The sequence below is a fragment of the Telopea speciosissima genome, chromosome 11, assembly GCF_018873765.1.
Source record: "Telopea speciosissima isolate NSW1024214 ecotype Mountain lineage chromosome 11, Tspe_v1, whole genome shotgun sequence".
Lineage (NCBI taxonomy): Eukaryota > Viridiplantae > Streptophyta > Magnoliopsida > Proteales > Proteaceae > Telopea > Telopea speciosissima.
The window spans coordinates 16,947,812-16,975,352 of record NC_057926.1 but is presented as its reverse complement, the minus strand read 5'-3'; the positions used below and the strand labels follow the sequence as shown (position 1 = coordinate 16,975,352).

At 40.8% G+C, this 27,541-nt stretch overlaps 1 protein-coding gene across 3 annotated transcripts in view; it reads left to right on the top strand.

The window, feature by feature from the left end:
- The window catches only part of LOC122646492 (DNA (cytosine-5)-methyltransferase CMT2-like), a 119,264-nt gene extending 92,823 nt beyond the window's left edge, over nt 1-26,441 (top strand). For all 3 annotated transcript variants that reach the window (XM_043840061.1, XM_043840060.1, XM_043840059.1), the window contains one exon: nt 26,228-26,441. In XM_043840061.1, the coding sequence (XP_043695996.1) occupies nt 26,228-26,405 (178 nt within the window). In that variant the 3' untranslated portion in view covers nt 26,406-26,441. The remainder of the gene's footprint in view (nt 1-26,227) is intronic.
- The last annotated feature ends 1,100 nt before the right edge of the window (nt 26,442-27,541 follow it).

Sequence of the window (27,541 nt, the reverse complement as noted above, 5' to 3'; positions counted from 1 at the left end):
GTTTTTGCATTTTTTTTATTTGAGCTGCTGTTTCATTTCGGTCAGGTCGAGATATTCGAAATATTCGGGATCTTGACCGAGATTTCGCGAGATTTAGTATTATGGAAGTCGCACACTGGTTCTTCGATTCTGCCAAAGGTCCTTTGCTTCCGCCATTTTTGCACTGTTGGGGTAACTAAGTCCAACTCCCAACAGTAACCCCACCCACGATCCAACTTTTGTCTCGTTTCTTCATTTATTTTTATTTCCTAAACTACCCTCCCCCTTTTGTCCAATGCTAACTTACCCTTTATTTTCCTTTTATTCCAAGTATACCCCTCCATCTCTCATGTGTCATTCAGAATTTTAGTTGAATCTCCATAATTACAAATCTGCCATCCATTTTGCAATTTCAGTTTAATTACAATTCTGACACCGTCCTTATAACCTTCATTGTATTTACAATTGTGCTATCAATGTTCTCCAAACCACTACCCAACCGAATCTTTTAGTTAAAATCCACCAGCTGCTCTATCCTATAACTGTGAAAGCGTTGCATCAAGTGTTTTCTCCTCATGGATTTGTTGAAAAGATCAAGATTTTTCATCAGCCTGCTATTATTTGTCAAGCTTTTGTCCAATATCACTCACTCTTGAGTGCCGTTTGAGCAAGGAATATTCTTCAAGGCCGTAATATTTATGATGATTGTTGTACACTGAACATTCAATTTTCATGCCTAAGTGAGGTAGAATTGAACTACAAATGGTCAACGGGTTTTACGAACACATCCGTGCCTTTGGAACAGATAGACAGGAAAAACTATGATTGAAGCATCACCGACTGAATCACTTCCAGGAGATTCTATTGCACTAACGAAAGACTCTACTGAAGATGTCTCTGAAGAGCCAAAAGGCAAGCCACCACTGATGGAAGTGATGGCGTCGATAGTCGTTCAAAAAAGGGTGGAGCTGAATCCGATCAAGGTTGCAACCGAAGAGCCGACCAATGGTCCGATTGCAGTAGTAAAACCTCGCAATCGGATTCCAATCAAAATCATATCGTTTGTTGACGACCATCAAGAGATCGTAATGGCTAATCGGGAGATGTGCGGGATCACCGTCCCAACTAAGCTTTTGATCGTGGATGCTGATTTAGTGGTGCTGATCCTTTCCTCCTTTAAAACTCATGGATAAGTTTTTCTCAACATCGGGCGATTGATGCAGGACAATCTTGGACCGGGCCGACCCAACTGGTGTAATACATTGGACTAACCCAAACCCAGTTGAACCGGGTCCAGTTTGAGTGTTTGGATCTAGTAGGATTTTAGGAAGTTTATTTTATTTGGGAAATTATTATGTAATCTTTTTATTTTAAGGTAGTTATTAGACACATGGGAAATTTCCAATTTGAGTTTTATTGGGTTTTGTAGAAATAAGTGAATGGCTTAATAATGATAGCCCTCCATGATATGTATTTATAATAGAAGAAAGGTTGACACCTATTACAAATATAACTCTAATTCTAAATAGTTAAATAGAGCTAGAATAGAACTAGGAAAGGGAAAATAACTAAAATAGAAATAACACCCTATGGGTTGATCTTATATCATGGATCGACCCATGTCACACGTAATACCCAAATACCCATATTCCAACACTCCCCCTTAAGTTGGTGCGTAGATATCAGTCATGCCCAACTTGCACACTAGAGGTTGAAAAACTTTTCCACTTAGCCTTTGGTGAACACATCAGCCAACTGTTCCCCAGATTGCACATAAGGAACACAAACCGTCCCATTATCCAGATTCTCCTTAATAAAATGACGATCAATTTCAATATGTTTCGTCCTATCATGCTGCACTGGATTATGGGCAATGCTTATTGCTGATTTACTGTCGCAGTAGAGTCGCATAGGCGGAGTAATAGGAATACTCAAATCTTGTAACAAAGTCTTGAGCCACAATAGTTCACAAATACCAAGAGCCATGGCTCTAAATTCAGCCTCTGCACTAGAACGGGCCACCAGTGTTTGCTTCTTGCTGCGCCATGTGACACAATTTCCACCCACAAATGTACAGTAACCTGTGGTGGATTTTCGATCATGGGAACCAGCCCAATCTGAGTCAGTGTAGGCCTCAATCTGTAGATGATCATGACGAGAGAATAATACTCCTTTACCAGGAGCCGACTTCAAGTATCTCAAAATCCTGAATACTGCTTCCAGATGATTAGACCGGGGATCATGCATAAATTGACTGATAAGACTCACAGCATAGGCAATATCAGGCCTAGTGTGAGATAAATAAATTAGTCGCCCAACTAGCCTCTGATATCTCCCTTTGTCCACTGGTTCACCATCAGTGTCTTGGAAACGAGCATTTGCCTCAATGGGAGTATCCACAGGGGAACAGCCTAACATGCCAGTTTCAGAAAGAAGATCTAGAGTATACTTGCGTTGAGATAAGAACAGCCCTTGGGAATTCACCCAAAAAAAAAAGAACAGCCCTTGAGAAGAATGGGCCACTTCAATCCCTAGAAAATAGCGAAGTATGCCTAGATCCTTCATCTCAAATTCCTTGGCCAAATAATTCTTCAACTTGGAAATTTCAGCAGGGTTATTTCCAGTTACAATTATATCATCGACATATACTATGAGGAGAGTAATAATGCTGCCCGATGTCTTGATAAATAAAGTATGATCTGCATTGTTTTGTTTATAACCAAATGTCAACATCGCTGTCTGAAAACGACCAAACCATGCACGTGGTGATTGTTTCAGACCATACAACGCACGCTTAAGTTTACAAACCTTGCCATGAGTTGCAGCAGATGAGAACCCAGGAGGGACATCCATATATACCTCTTCCTCTAATTCGCCATGGAGGAAGGCATTTTTAACATCAAGCTGCTGTAGACTCCATCCTAAGTTCACAACACAAGAGAGAATTACCCTGATAGTGTTCATTTTGGCAACAGGTGCAAAAGTCTCCAAATAATCTATCCCATATGTCTGAGTAAATCTGCGAGCAACCAGCCTTGCTTTAAAACGATCAACAGTTCCATCAGCTTTTTGTTTAATTACAAAGACCCACTTGCAGCCAACAGTCTTCTTTTGTGCTGAAAATGTGACAAGATCCCATGTACCACTCTTCTTTAGAGCTAGCATTTGTTCGATCATGGCCTCCTTCCACCTAGTATCTTCAAATGCCTCCTGCCAAGTCTGTGGTATGGAAACAGAGGATAAAGAGGAAACAAAAGCATGAAATGATGGGTATAAAGATTCATACGAAACAACCTATGATATTGGATGTTGCGTACAAGACCTTTTTCTCTTTCTAAGAGCAATGGGTAGATCAAGTGATGGATCAGAAGTAATAGGAGAAGTAGCAGCATCTAAAGGATTAGAAATATTACCAGAGGAGGTGTCATTCGATCCTGGGTCAGAGAACAACTCTTGGTCTGGTAATGCTGCAGTGGTGGGCTGTTGTTGCCCTTTTTTCTTTCGATAATACTGCTGTGTGAAATCTTTCACTGGCTGTACCTGCTGCTCCCCTTGAACATCATTATCTAAAGGTACATGATAGTCATCAATGGGTTCATGTAGAGGAGGAATGGGAATCGGCGCTTCTTCTAGAGTAGGAATGGACTCCCCCTGAAGAGGTGCCGAAGATGGAAAGAAAGCCACGGCCTCATGAAAAACGACATCCATGGAAACAAAAACACGACGAGATGTAGGATGATAACATTTATACCCCTTTTGGGTGGGAGAATAACCAATGAAAATACAATGGAGACCGCGGGGATCAAGTTTGCCATGGGCATAGTGGTTTCGAACAAAACAAACACACCCAAAAATTTTGGGAGGAATAATATAAGAAGAAGACCCCTTTCATAAGATCAAGAGGAGATTTATAGTCAAGTACCTGAGAGGGCATCCTATTGATAAGATAAGCAGCTGTTAAAACAGCCTCTCCCTAGAATTGAGAAGGAACATGCATTTCAAACATAATAGAGCGAGCTACATCAAGAAGATGTCTATTTTTGCGTTCAGCCACTCCATTTTGGGGTGGAGTGTCAACGCAACTGGTTTGATGAATAATACCCTGAGTAGCAAGAAATAATTGAAAGGCTCCATTTAAATATTCACGACCATTGTCACTCCTGAGAGTTTGAATGGTAGCTTGAAACTGAGTTTGAACCATGCTATTAAAGACTTTAAAACAGGAAAAAACTTCACTCTTGTGTCGCATTAAGTAAACCCAAGTGGTGCGTGTGTGGCAATCAATCAAGGTGACAAACCACTTAAAGCCAGAAATAGAAGAGGTACGTGAGGGACCCCAGACATCAGAATGAATCATAGAAAAAGGCTTAGAACATCTTTTATTTGAACTAGAATAAACAGAACAAGTTTGTTTTGCAAAAACACAAGCCTCACATAATAAAGAGTGAGGTTTACAATGCTGAAATAAAATAGGAAAAATCTTAGCTAAGGTTCCTAAAGGTGGATGGCCCAGTCGATGATGCCATCGGTGCAATTCAGATAAATGATGTTCAGCAGAAGTAGCAGTAAGAGCCTGGCCAGACATAGTAACAGCATTAGAGATAAGATCATCGTCAAGCAAGTAGAGACCACCACGCATTTTACCAGTTCCAATTGTTCTCCCTGTCCCCAAGTCCTGAAAGACACAATGTGAAGGATAAAAAGTAGCTTTGCAATTGAGATCAGATGTCAAACTACAGATAGAAAGCAAATTAGAAGTTAACTTAAGAACATGTAAAACAGAGGACAAAGATAAAGAAGGAGAACAATGGATGGCTCCCTTCCCTGAGACAGAGGAAAGAGAACCATCGGCTATTTTAATTTTATCTTTGCCTGAACAGGGAGAATAACGAAAAAATAAATTGGATTGACCAGTCATGTGGTCAGTGGCTCCGGAATCGATTATCCAAGGATGAGATAATGCTGAAGCACAATGACCAGCAAAAGAAATACCTGGTTTGGAGAAAACAAGGTTCAATTCAGAAGAGGGAACCACAGTCGAGGTAGAGGCAGGTGCAGATGAAGAGGCGAAGGTAGTCATCATACGACGAAAGGCAGCAAGTTCCTTTGTAGAAAGTGTGGTAGTAGGGGCTGTTTCAGATCTCTCTGGCTGTGTAGTTGGTAACATGGTGGAACGACGAGTATCTTCCAATTGTATCATAGAGTAGGCTTGCTCCAAAGTGGGAAAAGGTGAACGACTTAGAACTTGAGACCGAAGCTGATCATATTCCACATTAAGGCCAGTCAAGAAAGTGTATACTCTGAATTTATCCTCCCTAAGCTGAAATTTGGTAATATCAGAAGGACAATCAAGCTGAAAGTTATCATAATAGTCAAGCTCTTGCCACAGGCTACGGAGTTCACAGTAGTATTCAGATAAAGTAAGTTCACCCTGTTTGGTTGCATGGATTTTTCGTTGAATATCATAAACTTATGCATCATTCCCTACCTGGGAATAGGTATCTTTAGCAGCTTTCCAAATTTTTGCGGCTGAATCAAGTAGTGTATAGCCATGGGCAATGGATGGAGTCATTGCACTGAGAAGAAAAACCATAACAAGAGAGTTGCTGGAACTCCACTTGTCTTGTAATGTACCAGCTTCACTTGGTTTGACAGTATATAGCCCCTTGAATCAATGAAAAGAAACATTTATGTATACCAAAGTAAATAATTAGTGCCGTCGAGCTTTATCGGGCTGACTGGAAAAGAGGGATAATCATGATGGATCCCTTGTGTAGAAGATTGGCCAGTGTTGGTGGTAGCAGTGGATGCAGCTGAATCAGGCATACTGATAGAACTTCAGTAACCGAGAAGTGCAGGAAATTGCAGAATATTCTGCAATAGGTAAATAGGCCGCAGTTCTTCAAAATATACTCTGCAGGTTGTAAAATAAATAACTACAGTGTTGTCAAACAAAGAGAAGCTGCAGATCTGTATACAGAAAAAAATCTGCAGGTCTTTAAAAAAATACTACACTCCTGCAAAAAAATCTGCAGATCTTCAATAAACAGCTGCTGCAGGTTTTCAAAAAATTGCAGGTCTTCAATAAAAAACTGTTGCAGGTGTTTTAAAACAGCTGCAGGTCTTCAAAAAAAGAGGAAAGGAGTCTGCAGATCTTCGCACAATATGGATTTGCAGGTCTCGAAAAAAATTCTACAAGTCTCGAGAAAAAAAATATGCAGGTCTCGAGAAAAAATAAATCTGCAGGTCTTTAATCTTCGAGAAAAAAATCTGCAAGTCTTCTAAAATAAAATCTGCAGTTCTTCAATCTTCAAACATGGATCTCACTGTGCATGGAGATCATAAAATAGGATAAAGTAAAGGAGGTAAACTCTAGGGCAAGTACTAGATCATATTTAGATCACCTCAAAGTACTGCTCCCATGAAATAATGGAAACGAGAGAAGGGAAGAGAGAAGGAGGGTCTCGGTTGATTTAGGGTTTTAGGGTAATGGGTTAGTTGATCTAGGAGAGATCAATTGTGGAGGGAGACGATGGAGGAGAGCAGAATTAATTTTTCAGGTATCGAGTTTAAGCTCTGATACCATGTAGAAATAAGTGAATGGCTTAATAATGATAGCCCTCCACGATATGTATTTATAATAGAAGAAAGGTTGACACCTATTACAAATATAACTCTAATTCTAACTAGTTAAATAGAGCTAGAATAGAACTAGGAAAGAGAAAATAACTAAAATAGAAATAACACCCCATGGGTCGATCTTATATCATGGATCGACCCATGTCACACGTAATACCCAAATACCCATATTCCAACAGGTTTCTATTTTAGTTAGCTTGGTTTTAGTAAGTAATTAAGAGTCCTTAATTTTGGGTGCCTTTTATTTCTCTTTATAAATGATGTAATTCCCTATCATTAGAGATTATGCAAGAATGAATTGAAAAAAAAAAGTGAGTTTGTGCGTGTGCACACACAACCCCCCCCCCCACCCCCACTCTGATTTCTTCTCAGATTTCCCCCCTACAATTCTGAAATTCTGATTTCTTTGTAACTTCTCTCTTCTCCTATTCTGTCCCCCATTATGTTGTCCTTGTATGAAGAGAGTCCTTTTGAACCTGGGAATACTTCTGATCGAAATCTACATTTCTGGCAAAAGATAGTTGCTGAAATATATATAATATAGCTGAAATATTAATGAAAGAACAATTCACGCAAGAGCAAGGAATCCTAGTTAGATTAATGTAATGGGTACAAGAGTAATTCTGCCATAGGGGTATTATGGTCATTGTATCCATTCTGGAATGTTCTTCCTCCTTTTATAAATAAAGGGGCTATGGGCACATTGTTCACAAGCCAGTATTCATGAAATTCCACATGGTATCAGAGTGGGAATCCATCCGAGAATCCTAGAGAATTTTTTTTTCCGATTTTCTCCTCCCTTCTCTCTCGTGATTGTGACCTAGCCCCACCAACCACCACTGCCAGCCACCCTTTCTTCTGCCTCCCTTCTACCTTCCGCCACCCTCCCACACCTTCCGCCTCACTACCACCTTCGGATACCCCCATCCCTTTTGCCTCCCTTCTCCCTACCTTTTTTCCACCTCCCTAGGCCCTTCCACCCCTCTTTTCCTTTTTTGCGGAAGGGTTTCTCCACACCTTGCTATCGCCACCACTTTTCACCCTTGGTGATGAGTTGACTCACCACCAAGGGGTGTTTCTGATCTCTATGCCTTAAACACTTTGTCCAGATTTTTTCCCCTTCTCGGTAATTTATTGTTTGAGTTTTTACAACCAGCCATCATGCCAGGAGATTCCAACATCACCGCTGTCTCCTCTGGAGACGAAGGCACGACTCAGCATGATTTCCTTCAGTTCCAAACCAGCTCCATTAAATTAAATGGTAGCAATTACTTACTGTGGTCTCGCTCCTGCCTATTTACTGTCGGTTCCCGTGGTCTCTCTGGCTATATTACTGGAATAGTGGCCAAACTAACTGATGTTGGTTCTGCACAGGACAAGTGGGGTGAGTTCTAATTTTCTTATCATGTCATACCTTGTCAACTCTATGGAATAAGAAATCATCGGGCGTTATCTTCTTCTTGACACGGCAGCGAAGATTTGGAAGACAGCTAAGTATACTTACTCTAAGGTTGGCAATGTTGTTGCTTGGTATGAGCTTCGCCAAAAAATTCTTCAAACCAAGCAACTGGAGTTGACCCTTTCCCAGTATTATTCCAAGTTGTGTACCATGTGGCAATAGCTGGATTTTTATAGGACTTTGACTGCTACATGTGATGCCGATACTACTGCTTTTCAGAAGTGGGTAGAGGACTTGCGTGTTTTTTATTTTCTTGCTGGACTCAACATTGAGTTTGATCAAATCCGATCATCCGTACGCAATCAAGATCCTCTTCCCTCTCTTGAATAAGCATATTCCTTTGTTGCTGCTAAAGACGATCGCCGGCAGCAATGATTCAGCCGGTTACCCAGGAACTATTGGCTCCTCTCTGGCTCTCAGTCTGGTGCCCGTGGTATTGGGATTTATCATATGGGCAATGATCGTCCTCCGGTCAAGTGTGATTATTGTGGCAAAGAACGTCATATCAATGACCATAGTTGTCAAAGCGTCTCCTAGGTGCCTTTCTCTCGCCTTGGTTTCTGGTGTCGCCTTGTCGCCTTGGTTTTTAATCCCCTCACTCGCCTTGGTTCGCCTAGGTGCCTTAACAACTATGCCAAGGACAGCTGTTGGAAGCTTCATGGGCGCCCTGCAGGTACCTGGGGACGTGGTTCCAACCGTTCTGCTCGAGCAGACCAAGCTGTTTTTGATGATCACTTCTCTGATCCAACCGGGCCTCTTTCCCAGAATGAGATTCAACACCTTCGCACTTTGATGACCAAGCTGGACACTAATTCTTCCTCTGCTTCGTCTACGGCTGCCTTTGCCATTTTCTTGCCCAAAAATTCTGTTTAGGTATGTCTTTTAGTGGTAGTTGTTCCTTTGTTGATTCCACCTCTTGGGTACTTAACTCTGGCGCAACAGATCACATGATAGGTTCTCCTTCTAATTTTTTGACTTATTCTCCTTTACTTGGTAATTCCAAAGTTCGTGTTGCTGATAGTTCCCTTTCTCCCATCTCTGGAAAAGGGACTGTGCAGTGCTTTCCCTCTATGCGTATTTCCTCTGTTTTACATGTCCCGCAATTCTCTACTAATCTCTTATCTATTAGTAGTTTTACCCGGGACTTGAAATGCAAAGTAACCTTTTTTCCTTCTCACTGTTTGTTTCAAGACTTGGATAAGGGTCGTACGATTGGTAGTGGTAAGGTTGTCAGTGGTCTCTATGTGCTTGACGGATCCTCTTCTGCAAATTTTGCTTTGGCTTCTCCCGGTTCTACTTCTGGCACTTCAGATTCTGCCCTTGTTGAACTCAATAAATGGCATTGTCGTCTTGGCCATCCTTCTCGTGGCATGTTATCTACGTTATTTCCTACTTTGATTAAGAGTTGTAATCCAAAGAATTTTAGTTGTGATGCTTGCACCTTTGCTAGACAAACTAGAGCTATTTATCCCATTTCTGACAAAAGAAGTTTAGTTCTTTTTGGTCTGATTCATTCGGATGTGTGGGGCCCTGCCCGGTGTGTATCGACTTCTGGGTTTCCTTGGTTCATTACTTTCATTGATTGCTTTAGTCGAACCACATGGGTTTACTTGATGAATCAAAAAAGTGATGTCTTTACTTGCTTCAAATTATTTCATAAATGGTTGAGACTCAATTTGATGCCCGAGTGAAGATTGTGCGCACTGACAATGGGAAGGAGTACATGGACAGCTGCCTTCACGCTTACTTTGCCTCTCATGGGATTATACATCAGACCTCGTGTGTTGACGCACCGGCCCAAAATGGTGTTGCTGAGCAAAAAAACCACCATCTCTTAGAGGTTGCTCACTCTCTCGTGTTTATCATGAATGTCCCTCCACGGTTTTGGGGAGATGTTGTTCTTGCTGCCTCCTATCTCATTAATCGCCTAACTACTTGGGTCTTGGATGCTTGCTGCCCCCTTGAAGTCCTTTTAGGTAATTCATCTTTTTTTGTCCCTCCAAAGGTATTTGGGTGTGTTGTTTTTGCCCGCAATCATCACCATATTGGTAAGCTTTATCCTCGAGGACTACGGTGTGTATTCTTGGGGTATTATGCCACTCAAAACGGCTATAAGTGCTACTATCCCCCCACACGGTGGATGTTTGTTACTATAGATGTTGTTTTCCGTGAATCTGAGGCATATTTTTCACCCACTACACCTCTTCAGGGGAGCCTAGGAGTGAAGATGTGTCTCCTCTCATTAAGCCATTAGAAGTTGAGATTCCCACTGTTGAAGAACCATCTACAGAAATAGAGCTTTAAGAAGGGATCACTGGGTAGGAACAAGACCAGCCTCTAATACAAGGAGAAGTTGAGCAGCCTATTATTCAGGGAGAGACTGGAAAATATCCTTACTTCGATGAAACATTCGCCAGAGGAACATGGCACAAAAAGACTACCACCACTGAACCATCTCCACCTATACTACTGGGTCAAGTTCTACTCAACCTAGTCCAAGCTCCACTCCTAGTAACCTTGTCTATGATCCTAGTCTTGATTTACCTGTTGCTGTTAGGAAACCTAAACGGAGTTGTACCCAACATCCCATCTCTAATTTTGTGTCTTATGACTCTCTAACCCCTTCCTTTCAAGCATTTGTTTCTTCTCTATCCTCTGTTTCCATTCGCAACTCTTGGCAGGAGGCTATTGCTGAACAGAAGTGGAAAGAAGCAATGAATGAGGAGATGAGTGCTTTGGGAAAAAATAAAACCTTGGAATTGACATCTCTTCCACCTAGAAAGAAACCGATTGGCTGCAAATGGGTCTTTGCCATCAAACAAAAGGCAGATGGGTCTGTTGAAAGGTACAAGGCCAGATTAGTTGCAAAAGGATTTACCAAAACCCACGACATTGATTACAGGGAAACATTCGTCCCAGTTGCGAAGATGAACACAGTTAGAGTGATAATCTCCTGTGCTGTTAACCAAGGTTGAGAACTTCAACAACTAGATGTAAAGAATGCCTTCCTCCATGGTGATCTAGAAGAGGAAGTTTACATGGAAATTCCACCCGGATTTGCTACTTCAAAGATTGAGGGAAAAATGTCATCTAAAGAAAGCATTGTATGGCTTAAAGCAATCACCAAGAGCTTGGTTTGGGAGATTTCACAAAGCTATGGTGTCAAACGGCTACAAGCAGAGTAATGTTGATCACACATTATTCATAAAGAAAGTGGGGCAGCATATCACAGTGTTGATTGTCTATGTTGATGACATTGTGATCACTAGGAGTGATACCGAAGAAGTGAAGAGGTTAAAAAAGTACCTGGGAACTGAATTTGAAGTAAAGGATCTAGGGAAACTTAGATATTTCTTGGGAATTGAGGTTGCCCATTCAGCTCGTGGCATCTCTCTGTCCCAATGAAAATATACCTTTGATTTGCTCCGTGAAACGGGAATGCTAGGATGTAAACCTGCAGACACACCACTGGAGCCTATTACTCATCGGAAGAGCAAGGAAGGAGATCCGATTGATAAAGGCAGCTACCAGAGATTAGTTGGTCGCTTGATATACTTGTCTAATACCCGACCTGATATAGCATTTGCCTTGAGCTTGGTCAGTCAATACATGCATGATCCTCTCTCTTCTCATTTGGAGGCTGCCTACAGAATCTTGTGGTACTTGAAGTCTTCCCCTGGAAAGGGAATTTTATATTCTCCTCATAGCCATACTCGAGTGGAAGCATAAACGGATGCTGACTGGGCCGGTTGACCTGACGACAGGAGATCTACATCAGGGTATTGTACCTTCGTTGGAGATAACTTAGTCACTTGGACGAGCAAGAAGCAGTCTGTTGTTGGTCGATCAAGTGTTGAAGCTGAATTCAGGGCTATGGCACATGGAGTTTGTGAGTTACAATGGTTACAGGGTTTTCTACAGGACCTACACCTTCCAATAACTCTTCCCATGCATCTCTACTGTGACAGTAAATTTGCCATTAGTATAGCACACAACCCAATCCAACATGATCGTACCAAGCATGTGGAGATTGATAGGCACTTTATCAAAGAGAAGCTGGAGCAAGGAGTTGTATGTGTCCCATTTGTTCAATCTACTGATCAGCTAGCAAATGTTCTTACAAAAAGTCTTTGTCACAAGTCTTTTTCTTCTGTAATTAGCAAGTTGGGCATGCTTCATATATATGCACCAACTTGAGGGGGAGTGTTGTAATGTAATGGGTACAAGGTTAATTCTGCTATAGGGGTATTATGGTCATTGTATCCATTCTAGAATGTTCTTCCTCCTATTATAAATAAAGGGGCTGTGGGCACATTGTTCACAAGCCAGTATTCATGAAATTCCACAGATTCAACTACTGAAATAGTTTTGAGAGAAGCTGCTGAGTCATTACTTAGGAGTCCTACTTTGCCTCCTTTGCTGTTCAACGAGCTGCTATATCTTTAACTGGTGTGCTGTAAGTCTTGCCACTTATATTTGTATAATTGCTTTTCTTTTATATTTTTAACAAATACTGGAGCTGCTTGCTGAATCTGTATAGGACTCTTAAGTAATCTTGCTGTAATATACTATATCTGAGACTCTCCCTTGAACACTTCAACTGAGTTTCTGGTCGATCCTTTTTTATTTATTTTTAATTTATTAACTCAATGCATGAAGCTGTGACAGCAAGCATTCTCTTTGTATAACTGCTGGCCGAGTGCTGCTATTTGTTTCCTTGTCACCCTCTATTTACACAGCTGGCTAAGTCCATTATCTCACCTACTGGAACAATGTCTGAAGAGCTGCTGAGTTCGTTATCCTTTATCCTTCTATCCACCATCCAAAGTGCTGATGTCATCATTCCACCTTATCTAATTTGCTGTGATATTATACAGCCGAGCTGCAAAAAAAAAAAAAAAGAAGATCCTAGATGAATTCAATCAGCCAATTTATAACCAAGACATTATCCACTCAATCATATCAAGTCTGAACCAGAATTAAGAGGCTGGTCATAACCACCTTGTTGAAATGAGTCTCTCTGATTTGACTCAGTGCTGGCCGATACTCATAGGCTGCTTGACTCACCTTGCTGAGATGGCCATTAATTAAATGTCTTAGCCATACAATGAGCTGGCCGACACTCCACTTAAGCAACATGCTGAAACAATTGTAACCGAGAGCTTGATATCATCATCTCAATTTGAGATGGTTCATGATTGAACCATTAAACTAGCTTATTGACTAAACCATAAACCAAACCAGTCAATAATAGAATCTACTGGATTGCATCACCAACTTACTTGGACAGCCATGCACTTGCTTTTCTGATACTCTCATGCACTGTACACATTGTGTACTTGTGGTGACACCTATTAACAGGAATAAAATTAGAGCTGAATGCTTGGATAGTCTAAGGCAGACCCCAAGCCATATATTTATAATCAATAGAAATATTACATGGACAGAACTGTCCCTAACAAAGTCGACATGGCTGTACATATCATAAAATAGGTAAAAAGTCCAGAATACCCCCCACGGTATTCTGGCCCATACAATCCAACACTCCCCCTCAAGTTGGAACATATATGTCATGCATGCCCAACTTGACTAAGATAGGAAGAAACACTTTTCCACTTAGTCCCTTAGTGAACACATCGGCTCACTGATCAGCAGACTTCACAAAGGGAACACAGATGAGTCCGGCTTCGAGCTTCTCCTTGATGAAATATCAGTCAACCTCCACATGCTTAGTATGATCATGCTGGACAGGGTTATGAGCAATGTTAATGGCTGCTTTATTATCACAATAAAGCATCTTGAGAAGATGGACAGCAACACCAATATCTTGTAACAATCCTCTAAGCCACAAAAGTTCACAAATTCCTTGTGCCATTGCACGGAACTCTGCTTCAACACTGGACCTTACCACAACCTTCTGCTTTTGTCTATGCCATGTGACAAGGTTTCCACCCACAAAGGAACAATAGCCAGAAATTGACTTTCTGTCAGTAGAGCCAGCCCAATCGGTATCAGTATAAGCTTCAATCTTTAGATGACCATTGGGAGAGAAAAAGATTCCTTTTCCTAGAGCAAACTTCAAATATCGTAAAATACGAAGGACTACCTCCATGTGAGAGGAATAAGGATTATGTATAAACTGGCTCACCAAACTTACAGCAATTGCTATGTTAGGTCGTGTGTGAGAGAGATTCGTTTGCCCACTAATCGCTAATAACAGCCTTTGTCAACAGGTTCACCTTCTTTCTCCTTAAGTCTTGTAGAAGCTTCCATAGGAGTATCTGAAGGATGACAACCTAGCAACCCAATCTCAGACAATAGATCTAGGATATATTTTCTTTGAGAAAGAAAGATGCACTTTGAAGATCGAGCAACTTCTATCCCTAGAAAATATTTTAGAGTCCCTAGATCCTTTACTTCAAACTCACGGCCGAGGAAGTGCTTCAATTTCTTGATAGCATCACCATCATTACTAGTGACCACAATATCATCCACATAGACTATGAGAATAGTTACTTTGTCACCAACTCGTCTGATGAATAAAGTGTGATCAGCATTGCTTTGCTTATATCCTGCTGAAATCATGGCCTTGTGAAACCTGCCAAACCAGGCTCTAGGTGACTGCTTCAACCCATAAAAAGCACGCTTCAATTTACAGACCTTGCCCTTGGTCCTGTCATCAGAGAAGCCTGGTGGAATATCCATATATACATCTTCCTCAAGCTCCCCATGGAGGAAGGCTTTCTTTATATCCAACTACTGAAGATCTCACCCAAGATTTGCAGCACAAGACAATAACACCCTTACAGTGTTGTGTTTCGCCACTGGTGCGAAGGTCTCCTAATAGTCAACTCCATAAGTTTGAGTGAACCCCTTTGCAACCAGTCGTGCCTTATAACGATCCACTGTCCCATCTGCCTTCTGTTTGACCACAAAGACCCATTTACATCTAACTGGTTTTTTCCCTGGAGGAAGAGCCACAAGATCCCACGTATTATTTTTGTGTAGTGCTCTCATTTCTTCCAACATTGCTGCCTTCCACTTTTCATCTGTAGATGCTTCCTGCCAATTTTTAGGAATGGAAACAGAAGAAAGAGAAGATACAAATGCATGGAGAAAGAGAACTATAAAAAACAAAATGAGATATGTGATGCAGAGTGCAAGTCCTAGTACACCTTTGCGATGAGCAATAGGTAGGTTGGAAGTGTTAGGTTTTAGAGGAGAAAGAGAAGAGAGGAGAAAAGCTCCAAGGGAGGCAAAGTTCAAACACGATTTGGTGTAATCTGTTATGTCTCTCAACTTGAGACAAACAGCCTTATATTGAGAAGAATATCTAATTACACTCAGGCCCTTAGCCTGATACAAATAGCACATAAAATACATAAGTAAGTGTCTAAGTACAAATATACCCCTGAAACTAAGTACTCTTAACAGGAAGAAGAGGGCTTACCAAGAGAGGAAGGATCTGGATCTTAAGCCGGCAACTGGATGGGTATCGGTGCTACAGTGGATTGAAGCTGCCCCCTTTTGGTGCTTCCCTTTTTATAGGTGATCATATTGGAGTTGCCAATCTTCTTCTGAAACTCACCAATAGTTCTCTGGACTGGAGTCAGCTCCCCCTGATTAAGAACATCAACAACACTCTTTTCCATGGGCTCCCCCTATAAAGGATTCCCTTTGGATGAGGGGGGAACAGCCAGAGGAGGTTGGGGGGCTGGGCAACAGCCGTAGAGAGCTGGACAGCAGCCATAGGGGTTAGAAGAGGAGGAACCTCAAAGGACAGCACATCTTCACTAGAACTCTCTCCCTGAAGAGGTAGAGAATAATAGGAAAGGGTCTCATGAAAAATAACATCCATACTGACCAAAGTACGACGGGAAGGGGGATGGTAGCACTAATAACCCTTCTCGGTTGGAGAATAACCCAAAAAAATACAACGTAATCCTTTAGGTTCAAGTTTGCCTGGAGATTTTGTATCTCTAGCATAACACACACAACCAAACACCTTGGGAGTAACAACAAAGGAGGAATTCCCTAGTAAAACTTCAGCTGGACTACGGGAGTCAAGAACCCAAGAAGGTAGCCTATTGATGAGATAGGCAACAGTGATGACAACATCTCCCAAATATTGAGATGGGACATGTCTAGCAAACATCAAAGCCTTGGCCACCTCTAACAAGTAGCAGTTTTTTCTTTCTAACCATTCTGGGACAAGGTTATCAACACAACTAGTCTGGTGAACAATACCATGGTCAGTTAGATATTTTTGAAACTGAGATTCTTTGCACTCGGTTCCATTATCACTTCTCAATATTTTGAGAGTAGCTTGGAACTAAGTTTGGACCATTTTATGAAAATGCCGAAAATAATAAAAAACTTGATTTTTTGTGTGTAAAAAATACACCCATGTGTTCCTAGAGTAACAGTCAATAAAAGAAACAAACCAACAGTGACTAGAAAGAGATGTTTTACGACTAGGACCCCAAACATTAGAATGCACCAATTGAAAACAAGAACTTTTATTTGATAAGGAATAAGTTGATCGTGTCTGTTTGGCCAGAACACAAGCCTCGCAAAAAAAGTCATCCTTAGTACATTGGGTGACCAAACTAGGAAATAAATGTGCTAAAATTCTTAATGGAGGTTGACCTAATCTAGAGTGTCATTGGTAAAGTTCAAAAGAGACCAAAGAGTTCTGATGTAACAGAGTAGGTAATGGTGGTGGAGAGGGACGACCATCTTCAAGCAGGTACAATCCACCGTATACTTTACCCAATCCAATCGTCTTCCCAGGGTCCAGATCCTAAAAAACACAATGGGAAGGAAAAAACTTACTTTGCAATTAAGATCACGAGTAATACTACTAATGGAAAGAGGGATAGTAGTAAAATTAGGAATATATAAATCAGAGGACAAAGGAAGAGAGGAAGTACAGTTGATGATTCCTTTTCTAGATATGAAAGAAAGGGAACCATCAGCTACTTTGACCTTGTCTTTCCTAGAAGTGGGAGAATAACGATGGAACAGGCTAGAAGAACCGATCATGTGATCTGTAGCTCCAGAATCTATGATCCAAGGATGGGAAGCTACAGAGGCACAGTGACCACCAAATGGAATACCTGACCGGGCAAAGTGTGAACCTGAAGGAGCAGAAGAGTTGGCAGTATCAGTAGATGTAGTAGAGGCAGCAGCAGCGGAAATCCTTAGCACATGTAGGAATGCCTGTAGATCATCCTGGGATAGACCAATGTCAGTAGAAGGGGTTGTAATAACAGTCCTAATGTGATGAGCCTTGTTCTTTGGCTTTGTCTTTGTCTTGGCAGCCCTTTTAACTTCAAAGTCAGCTGGTTTCCCATGAAGTTTCCAGCACTTCTCTTTGGTGTGGTAGGGTTTGTGACAGTGCTCACAAACAACAGTCCCAATAGTAGAATCACCAAAAGAAGCAGTGCCAACAGGTACATGAGTAGCCAGGGCAACAGCCTTAAGGGTTGATTTGTCAGTAATAGGTGGGTGCAGCATGGCAGCCCTACAATTTTCCTCAGAGGAGGCCGAAGCATAGGACTGTTCAAGGGTGGGAAAAGGTTTATGGCCCAACACCTGTACCCGAATTTGGTCATTCTCCACATTCAAACCAGTTAGAAAATTATAAACTCTGATCTTGTCCACATGCTTCTTGTAAGAAGCATAGTACTATACCTCGCGATATATCGGTATCTCAGGCCTACCGAGATATCCGAAATATCCGAAATTTGGCGAAATTTCGCCGAAATATTGGATTTTTTTTGCAATATTTCGAGAGTCCATCTCGATGGGTATTTGGCCATATCTAGGCCTGATACTTCATGGACACCCTTATTTAAGCTAAATAAACACATTTAAACCTTCATATTGCAAAAAAAATGAACTCAAAGTGGTGTTTTGGGTTTGCACCCTTGATTGACTGTATACGGTCGGACCCTGTTGTATAAAATAGTTAAATACATATTGTTTAAGTACTAAAAGACATAATAAGAAATTTAAACAAAGTAATGAAACAAAAATAAAGTCAAATGTAGCCTTTAGTTTAAAGTTTAAAGTCATAAAGTCATAAGCACATAAGTCATAACTCATAAACTTCATAATAGACAATAGTTCAATACTCAATACACAAAGTATTTCTACGAAATTTACCGAAATATACCGAAATGTACCGAAATATACTGCTCAATACACCGTATTTCTACGAAATATACCAAAATTTCGCCAAAATTTGAACTTTTTTCATTTCGGAAGCCCATCTCGTCTCGGCCCTACCAAAATTACCTAAATTTCGAAATTTTTGTACCATGGTAAGAAGTAATGTCAGCAGCTGTAGTAGGGTCATAATTAGAGAAGTGGTCCAATTGCTGCCAAAGGTTGCGCAAAGTAGCATAGTATTTGGAGACTGACAACTCTCCCTGAGTAGTGTAAAGGACCTTTTGCCTAAGTTCATACACCTGGGCATCATTGCCAAGCTGCCCATTAGTTTCCTTGCAAGCAGCCCATATTTGAGAGGTTGTATCAAGGAGAAGAAATGCGTGCGCAAGATCTGAAGTCATCGAACCAATGCATTATGACATGAGCATCTCATTATTGGCAAGCCATCTATCTTGAGCATGACCAGTCTCAGTTGGCATAACACTAGTGCCATTAATGTGACCAGTAAGGCCAGGGCCAGTAATGGCAAAGGAAGCAGACCGAGACCAAAGCAAGTAATTGGAACCATCTAGTTTGATAGGATTAGGAGGAAAGGTCTAAAATTCTGATTTGCCTTTGAAGAAATAATTGAATGGCTTACCAATGTGGCAGCCCTCCACGATTTATTTATAATAGAGTTCAAGCATAAACCAATTACAAATAAAACTCTAACTCTAACTAACTGACTGTAATAATAATCAGAATAGAACTAGGAATAGGAATAGAAAATAATAACTAGAATAAGAAAAACACCCCATGGGTCGACCACATATCATGGGTCGACCCATGTCACACGAATACCCATATTCCAACACTCCCCCTCAAGCTGGTGCATAGATATCAGTCATGCCCAACTTGCACACTAGAGGTTGAAAAACTTTGCCACTTAATCCTTTGGTGAGCACATCAGCCAACTGTTCTCCAGATTGCACATAAGGAACACAAACAGTCCTATTATCCAGATCATCGTCAAGCAAATAAAGGCCACCACGCATTTTACCAGTTCCAATCGTTCTCCCTGTCCCCAAGTCTTGAAAGACACAATGTGAAGGATAAAAAGCTTTACAATTAAGATCAGATGTCAAACTACTGATATAAAGCAGATTAGAAGTTAACTTAGGGACATGTAAAACAGAGGACAAGGATAAAGAAGGAGAACAATGGAGGGCTCCCTTCCCTGATACAGAGGAAAGAGAACCATCGGCTATTTTAATTTTATCTTTGCCAGATAAGGAGAATAGCGAAAAAATAATTTAGATTGACTAGTCATGTGGTCAGTGGCTCCGGAATCGATTATCCAAGGATGAGATAATGCCGAAGCACAATGACTAGCAAAAGAAATACCTGGTTTGGAGAGAACATGGTTGGATTCAGAAGAGGGAACCACAGTCGAGGTAGAGGTAGATGCAGATGAAGATGTGAGAGACCCAAAGTTGGTCATCATACGACGAAAGACAGCAAGTTCTTCTGCAGAAAGCGTGGTAGTAGGGGCTGTTTCAGTAGCTTCAGAAAGGTGGGCTTGTGTGCCACCACAACCACCACGACCACGACCAAGGCCTCGACCACGACCACCACTACGACCATCAGATGAGTCAGATGGCCGACCATGCAATTTCCAGCAATAATCCACAATATGTCGTTCTTTTCCACAATGGGAACATATAAGAGGTTCCTTCTCAGACGAGGAACGTGTACCAGTATTAGAAGGGCCACCCCCAGAATTAAGTAAAGCTGTTCTCTCTTGCTGTGTAGGTGGTAACATGGTGGAACGACGAGTATCTTCCAACTGTATCATAGAGTAGGCTTGCTCCAAATTGGGAAAAGGGGAACGACTCAAAACTTGAGACCGAAGCTGATCATATTCCACATTAAGTCCAGTCAAAAAAGTATATACCCTGAATTTATCCTCCCTATGCTGAAATTTAGTAATATCAGAAGGACAATCAAGTTGAAAGTTATCATAGTAGTCAAGCTTTTGCCACAGACTACGGAGTTCAGAGTAGTATTGGGATAAAGTAAGTTCACCTTGTTTGGTTGCATGGAGTTTTCTTTGAATATCATAAACTTGTGCATCATTCCCTACCTGGGAATAAGTATCTTTAGCAGCCTTCCAAATTTTGGCAGCTGAATCAAGTAGTACATAGCCACGGGCAATGGAAGGAGTCATAGCACTGAGAAGAAAGGACATAACCAGGGAGTTACTTGAACTCCACTTATCTTGTAATGAACCAGCCTCACTTGGCTTGACAGTGGTACCATATATATATCCCTTATAGCCCCTTGAATCAATGGAAAGAAAGCCTGATGTAGACCAGAGTAAATAATTAGTGCCATCGAGCTTCACTGGGCTGGCTGGAAAAGAGGGATAATCATGATGGTTCCCTTGTGTAGAAGATTGGCCAGTGGTGGTGGTAGATACATCTGAATCAGGCATACTGATGATCAAAAAAAACCAAAAGTATAAATATGATGTGAAAAGTGCAGGTATCGATTCCTGCAAAAGAAATAAGTCTCGGCTTTGTGTAGTAGATGGGATCCTTTATGGTTCCAATCTGATAGTGCAGGAAAAAATAAGATGAAAACCAAATATAAATCCTAGAATGCCGAGAGCCTCAATAACCGAGAATCTTCAGAAAAAAATTGCAGAATCTTCTGCAGTGGCTGAAAAATAATCTGCAGGTCTTCAAACAAAAAAATCTGCAGGTCTTCAAACAAAAATCTGCAGGTTTTCAAACAAAAAATCTGCAGGTCTTCAAACTGAAATAATCTGCAGGTCTTCAAACAAAAATCTGCAGGTCTTCAAACAAAAAATCTGCAGGTCTTCAAACAAAAAATCTGCAGGTCTTCGAACAGAAAAAATCTGTAGACCTTCGAACAGAAAAAATCTGCAGGTCTTCAACTTCAAACAGTGATCTCACTTTGTATGGTGATCATAAAAAAAGGATAAAAGAAAGGAGGTAAGATCTAGGGCAGGTACTAGATCATTATTAGATCACCCCAAAGTACCGCCCCCATGAAACAGTGGAGACTTGAGAAGAGGAGAGAAGAAGGGTCTCGGTGGGTTTAGGGGTTTAGAATACCTGAGTTAATCGATCTAGGAGAGATTGACCTTGAAGGGAGAAGATGGATGAGGGAATAAATCAATCTCAAAGAGGGAGATCGATTTTTGGAATGTGGGATTTATCTCTCAGGTATCGATTTTCAGCTCTGATACCATGAAGAAATAATTGAATGGCTTACCAATGTGGTAGCCCTCCACGATTTATTTATAATAGAAGTTCAAGCATAAACCAATTACAAATAAAACTCTAACTCTAACTAACTGACTGTAATAATAATCAGAATAGAACTAGGAATAGGAATAGAAAATAATAACTAGAATAAGAAAAACACCCCATGGGTCGACCCATGTCACACGAATACCCATATTCCAACAGCCTTGGCCATCACCAATAGAAGTTGTAGTCGAGTTAACTGAGTCACCCATGATCACAAAGAAGTTGGTGGGATGAGAAACCCAAGAATCCCTTCAAGGTAAGGGCTGAAATTTGGTGGAGAATCCTCTTTCAATGGGAGAATGTATGTCTCCAAAAATCAGTAGTAGCAGACAAGGGAATCCCTTAGATCAACATTGTCAAGGTTTTGAAAAAAAACCCTATTTTGGATGAAATCGATGGAGGGGAGAATCCTTTTAAAAAACACTGTTTGGGGCTAAAACTTTGGTCGAGTGGAGTTCTAAATGGGCTTGATCAGTCCTTCAAATATCAGCACCAACAGAAACCTCTAACTCCAAGATCGATATATGTCAAGGTTTTGAGAAAACCCTGATTTTGGGAGTAATCGATCCAAGGAGGTCTTCACAATAGGTGGCTGTAGATAGGAACTTGTTCGGAAAAAAATCTGTTGTAGGTCTTGATCTTCAATAAGAGGAATTGGTTCCAATAAGTTCAGGGGGAAACAATTCAAGAACTTGAAGCTTCAAATATTGCAGGCAGGGAGGAGGTTCCTATCGATCCGAATTTTTCTTGCATTGAATGAGGTGAGAAAGGGATAAGAGAAACAAGGGAAGAAAGGGAGGAAGAGAGAGAGAGAGAGAGAGAGAGAGAGAGATGGGAAAGCGAAGGCTGAAAAAAGAAAGAGGAGAGGCCCTAATTCCAAACCTACTCTGATGCCATGTTAACAGGATTAAAATTAGAGCTGAATGCTTGGATAGTCTAAGGCAGACCCCAAGCCATATATTTATAATCAATAGAAAATATTACATGGACAGAACTGTCCCTAACAAAGCCGACATGGCTGTACATATCATAAAATAGGTAAAAAGTCCAAAATACCCCCACGGTATTCTGGCCCATACAATCCAACAACACCAATGACAATATAATGTGCTGTTCAACACCTTGATAACATGGATTTCACCTTAAGCCAGATGCAATAAATTTGGGAAGATAGTTAATAATAAATAATATTACAGTGTTAGGGTCCATGAGTCATTTAATTGTTAGGCTGCATACATTATGATCCTCCCCAGACCCCGCGATGGTGGGAGCCTTGTGCACTGGGTATGCCTTTGTTTTAGTGGGGACAAGATTTTATCCCGATCTACAAGAAGAAAGGTGATATCCAAAGCTGCAATAACTAAAGAAGCATTAAGCTTATGAGTCACACTATGAAACTTTGGGAGAAGGTTATTGAAGCTTGTTTGAGAAAAGAGACCCATATCTCGGTGAACCAATTTGGCTTTATGCCAGGTAGATCCACGAATGAAGCTATCTACTTATTGAGGAGGCTTATGGAAAGATATAGAGATAGCAAGAAGGATCTCCATATGGTCTTTATTGACCTGGACAAAGCCTATGACCGAGTCCCTAGAGATTTAATATGTCAGGTTCTAGTGAAGAGAGGGGTATCGAGTAAATATGTGGATATAATAAAGGTTATGTATGAGGACGTGGTGACTAGTGTGAGATCTGTGGGAGGTCAGGGTAAGGAATTCCCAATTACGACTGGGCTCCATCTAGGATCAGCCTTAAACCCTTATCTTTTTGCACTTATCATGGACGACCTAACCAAGAGCATTTAAGACGAGGTCCCGTGGTGTATGCTCTTTGCTGATGATATTGTTTTGGTGGATGAGACAAAAGCATGGATTAATGCTAAGTTAGAGCTATGGAGATTAACCCTAGAAACAAGAGGTTTTAAGATTAGTAGAACAAAGACGGAGTATTTGATGTGTAATTTTAGTCACACTATGATGGATACTGACATGGTGCGAATTGAGGAAAGAGAGATACCACAAAGTGACTATTTTAGATATTTGAGGTCAATCATAAATAACGAAGGTGACATAGAAGATGATGTGTCTCACAGAGAATTAAAGTGGGATGGTTGAAGTGGAGAGGTGCGTCCGAAGTGTTCTATGATCGACGTATTCCTTTAAATCTTATAGAAAAGTTCTATAAGACTGTTGTTCGTCCAGTTATGATGTATGGGGCCGAATGTTGGGCAGTTAATAAGTATCATATTGAGAAACTTTGTGTGGCAGAGATGAGGATGTTAAGATGGATGTGTGGAAAAACAAGGATAAAGTAAGGAATGATCGTATTAGAGCTGATTTGGTAGTTGCTCAGATCAATGACAAGCTCCGAGAGAGACGTCTGAGGTGGTTTGGTCATGTTCAACAAAGGCCTAGGGACGCCCCAGTAAGGAGTGATATAATTCCGATTGATAGAGCTAAAAGAGCAAGGGGTAGGCCTAAAATGACCATAGGAAAAGTTGTGAGAAAGGGCATGCATAATCTAGGTCTCGTGCCATGTATGACCTCGGATAGAGCCTGTTGGAGGGCTAGGATCCATGTAGCAGACCCTATTTAGCTAAGATTCTCTTGATTTGCTGGACTGCCTTTTTCCTCTTTCACTTTTCTTGTATTTTCCTTTGTTCATTTGTTATTTTTCATTTTTCACTTCTCATCTCATTTCCTATTCTTCTCTTTCACTTCGCAGTTTTTACCTACTTTGCTTGATTGGATCCATGTAGCCAACCCAATTAAGTTGGGATAAGGCTGAGTTTGTTATTGTTGTAGTGGGGACAAGATTTTGTAGTTGGATTCTTGAGAAATTTGTAAACAGTTTAGAGTCCTTGAGGATCTTCTTACATTTTTAATGGGGAGAGTTGGTAGAGGTGCCAACATTCAACACCCTATTTACTTACATTGTAACATTTTAACTCAGTATTTATTTCTAGATCAATTAAAGGACTGGCATGCTTTGGAACTCTCAAAAATTCTCTCTCATTCAGCTGTAATGGAGGTTGGCTGTTCCTTGAAAATAGCCATTACAACTTCATTAACAATTCGTTACCCACTCCTCTCTTACTCAAGCTTCCAACTCTGCACTCTTGTATTTACCTTTCAAAATAGGGAAGATTAAGAAGGCCTAATGGCAGGATAGGATCTGACTCAAGGATTTCTTAAGGGACAATAACATTATCTTCTACTCTTAACGGTTCATTGGCTTCGTAAAAGAAATACAATTGTATAATAGAAACTTGATGAATTCTCTACCTGCGACTAATGTAGTCCTAGGTAGGAGTAGTCCCACTAGGAACCAGGGTAATAGGATCACCAAACAAGGCTGGCTGATTGGGACAGCTTAGGCTAATTAGGGCAGAATTAGGGTTAGGATTAGGGTTTCAAGCTAGGGTTTTATTTGGTAATGATGTGCAGGTTTTAGGAGTCTATTGGTGTAGGTTTGGATTGATTTGAATGAAGTTGGAAATCTAGGGTTTCGGGTTAGAGGCCTTGTAAAAATGGAGTGTTTTCAGGATCTAGGGTTTAGGGGTGGATTTTGGGAAAGGGGTTTATAGGGTATTAATGGGCAGGTCTAGGGGGTTATTTTGATATAAAGAAGTTAAGGTTTGGATGAGTTATGAAATTCTGCAATTTAGGGCAGAATTGGATTTAGGGTTTTGATGGACAGATTTGGCTACAACTGAGATCGAGTGGAGGGATAAGGCTGGACAGATTTTAGAGTGAGGCTAGGGTTATAGGAATTGATTAGGGTTAAGTGGAGGATTAAGAAGAGGAATTAAATTGCAGAATTATAAAACTACTTACTTGAATTAACACTGATCTCCAACAGTAGCAGATTGAAGAAAAGCTAAGAGAGGACCTCCCGATCTACAAGATGCAAGGAGTCGATTGGAGATCCACCAATCCATTCACCTTGATATTACTCACAAGGCACGCTCACAATGGAGCAAAGGCAGCAACAAAGGCAGCAATCATAAAGCTGAGTTTTTGTTAATCAAATTCGTATATAATGTTGGCCTCCCTTACAAACTTATATAGAAGATTCAAAAATAGACTTAGACACTAAAAAGGAATAGCCTAACCCTATCCCTAACCTATTAGGTAACTTAAACTGACTAGGAAACTAGAATACTAGAGGAAATAGACTAAAAACATGGGTGGACTTATAGAGTCCTAATCCAGCCCAACTTAAACCACATGACCACTTAACCAAGTCACATGATCACTTAAATTGAACCAATTGGATGCAACCAATTTGAACTGGTTCAATTAAAAAACATAAAAATAACTAAGTATTGGGCAAATCCCGTATGCAACCTATATACCCCTAGTTTAGGCTCATTAAAGTGGCCTATTACATAGAAAACCCTTGGGATCAAAGGCCCAACATATATATATCTCAACCCTAGATTTATTCCTAATGAAATAAGCCCATTTGGGTGATGAATTTGCATCAGCGACATTCACATGGAATGCTTCCAACAGGACTGATTATTGAGTCATGAGACATTACTTGACTGATCATTCATTTGGTCTCAAATTTTTGTCTTCCCAATTGAGTTTTCTTAGTGAACCACGTCAAACGTAGCTCTACTCATTTGCTTTTTTTTTTGTCCCCTCTGCAGATATTGTCAGATTGGAAATGCAGTGGCTGTTCCTGTTGCAAGAGCTCTTGGATATGCACTGGGGATGGCATCACTGAAGCTGACTGGGGATGAACCACTCATGACCCTCCCGCCCAAGTTTTCCCATTCTACTGCCCTTCAATTGGTACAGTCCTCATCTCCGGTGGTAGAAGAATAAATTCAATCTCTCCCATCGATTTTACCATGTGCCAGCATGAACGCCTCTTTTTTTTGGACAGGTAACTTTTGCCTCTTTAATTGAATGGACAATGTGATGCCAAATTGAAAAGATACCAAGCTGTCTTGGTCTCCTTTTTCTTTAGTTAACATATCTTTTCTAGTTTGGTGTTTCCATGCTTTAGTTCGGAAACATGTGTTCCAATTATGTCATATTTTCTTGCGATATAGGTCTTCTCAGTTTGAAGGAATAGATGACCAAGATCCTCCAACTAATGATTGTTTGAAGACTAATTGGACTGTTATTTCATTGAATTAATGATGGATCAAGACTACTTGCCCACCAACGAGAAGATTTTTCCTCTAAGCATGGATATCAGAGGTCATGCCCTCTGTTGTGGGAATACGGATCCTTCTTATCCTGGGTAGAGCGCTTTTGTCGAGATTGGGTTTGGTTGTCATGCTGTGATCAGGCTTCTCCCCTTTTTAGTGTTGTAGTTTATTGGGGCTCTTCCCTCCTCTTTTGCAGGCCCTTGCCTCCCCCTTTGTAATTGCAGGGTCTTGTAATTGGCTTGTGCTTGTATGGTCCCCCTCCCCCCCCCTTCCTCTTTCCTTTGGTAATGAATTTTTTTATTTATCCAAAAAAAAAGGTACAAGGTTGGTAATGCATTTAGGAAAGAAGTATGGGCACAAATGCTTGCATTGTTTGATGCTAAATTCGGGTTGGAATTGGATAAGGAGGCTCTTAGGAACCGATACTGGAAATTGAGGATGCAATAAAATGCTTTGAAAGCTCTTTTTGATCACAATGGTTTTCGATGGGATGAAACACAACAAATGGTGACAGCTGATGATAATGTTTGGGATGATTATCTAAAGGTGCATGTAATATTCAGACAGCTTTTATGACATGACATTATCATTAGCTAGCATGAAGTGTGGGTTAAATTGAAGTATCGTAACCTTCAGGTTGCGGGTTTGAAACACGGGTGAAACAGCAGTAAGGCTGCTTACATTTGCCCCTCCTAGACCCTGCAGTAGCGGGAGCCTCGTGCAGTGGGATCCAAAAAAAAAGTGTGGGAGGAACCAATGTCTCCAGTCTGTGGGCCATGGAAGTCCACTTATTAACTCGCAGGA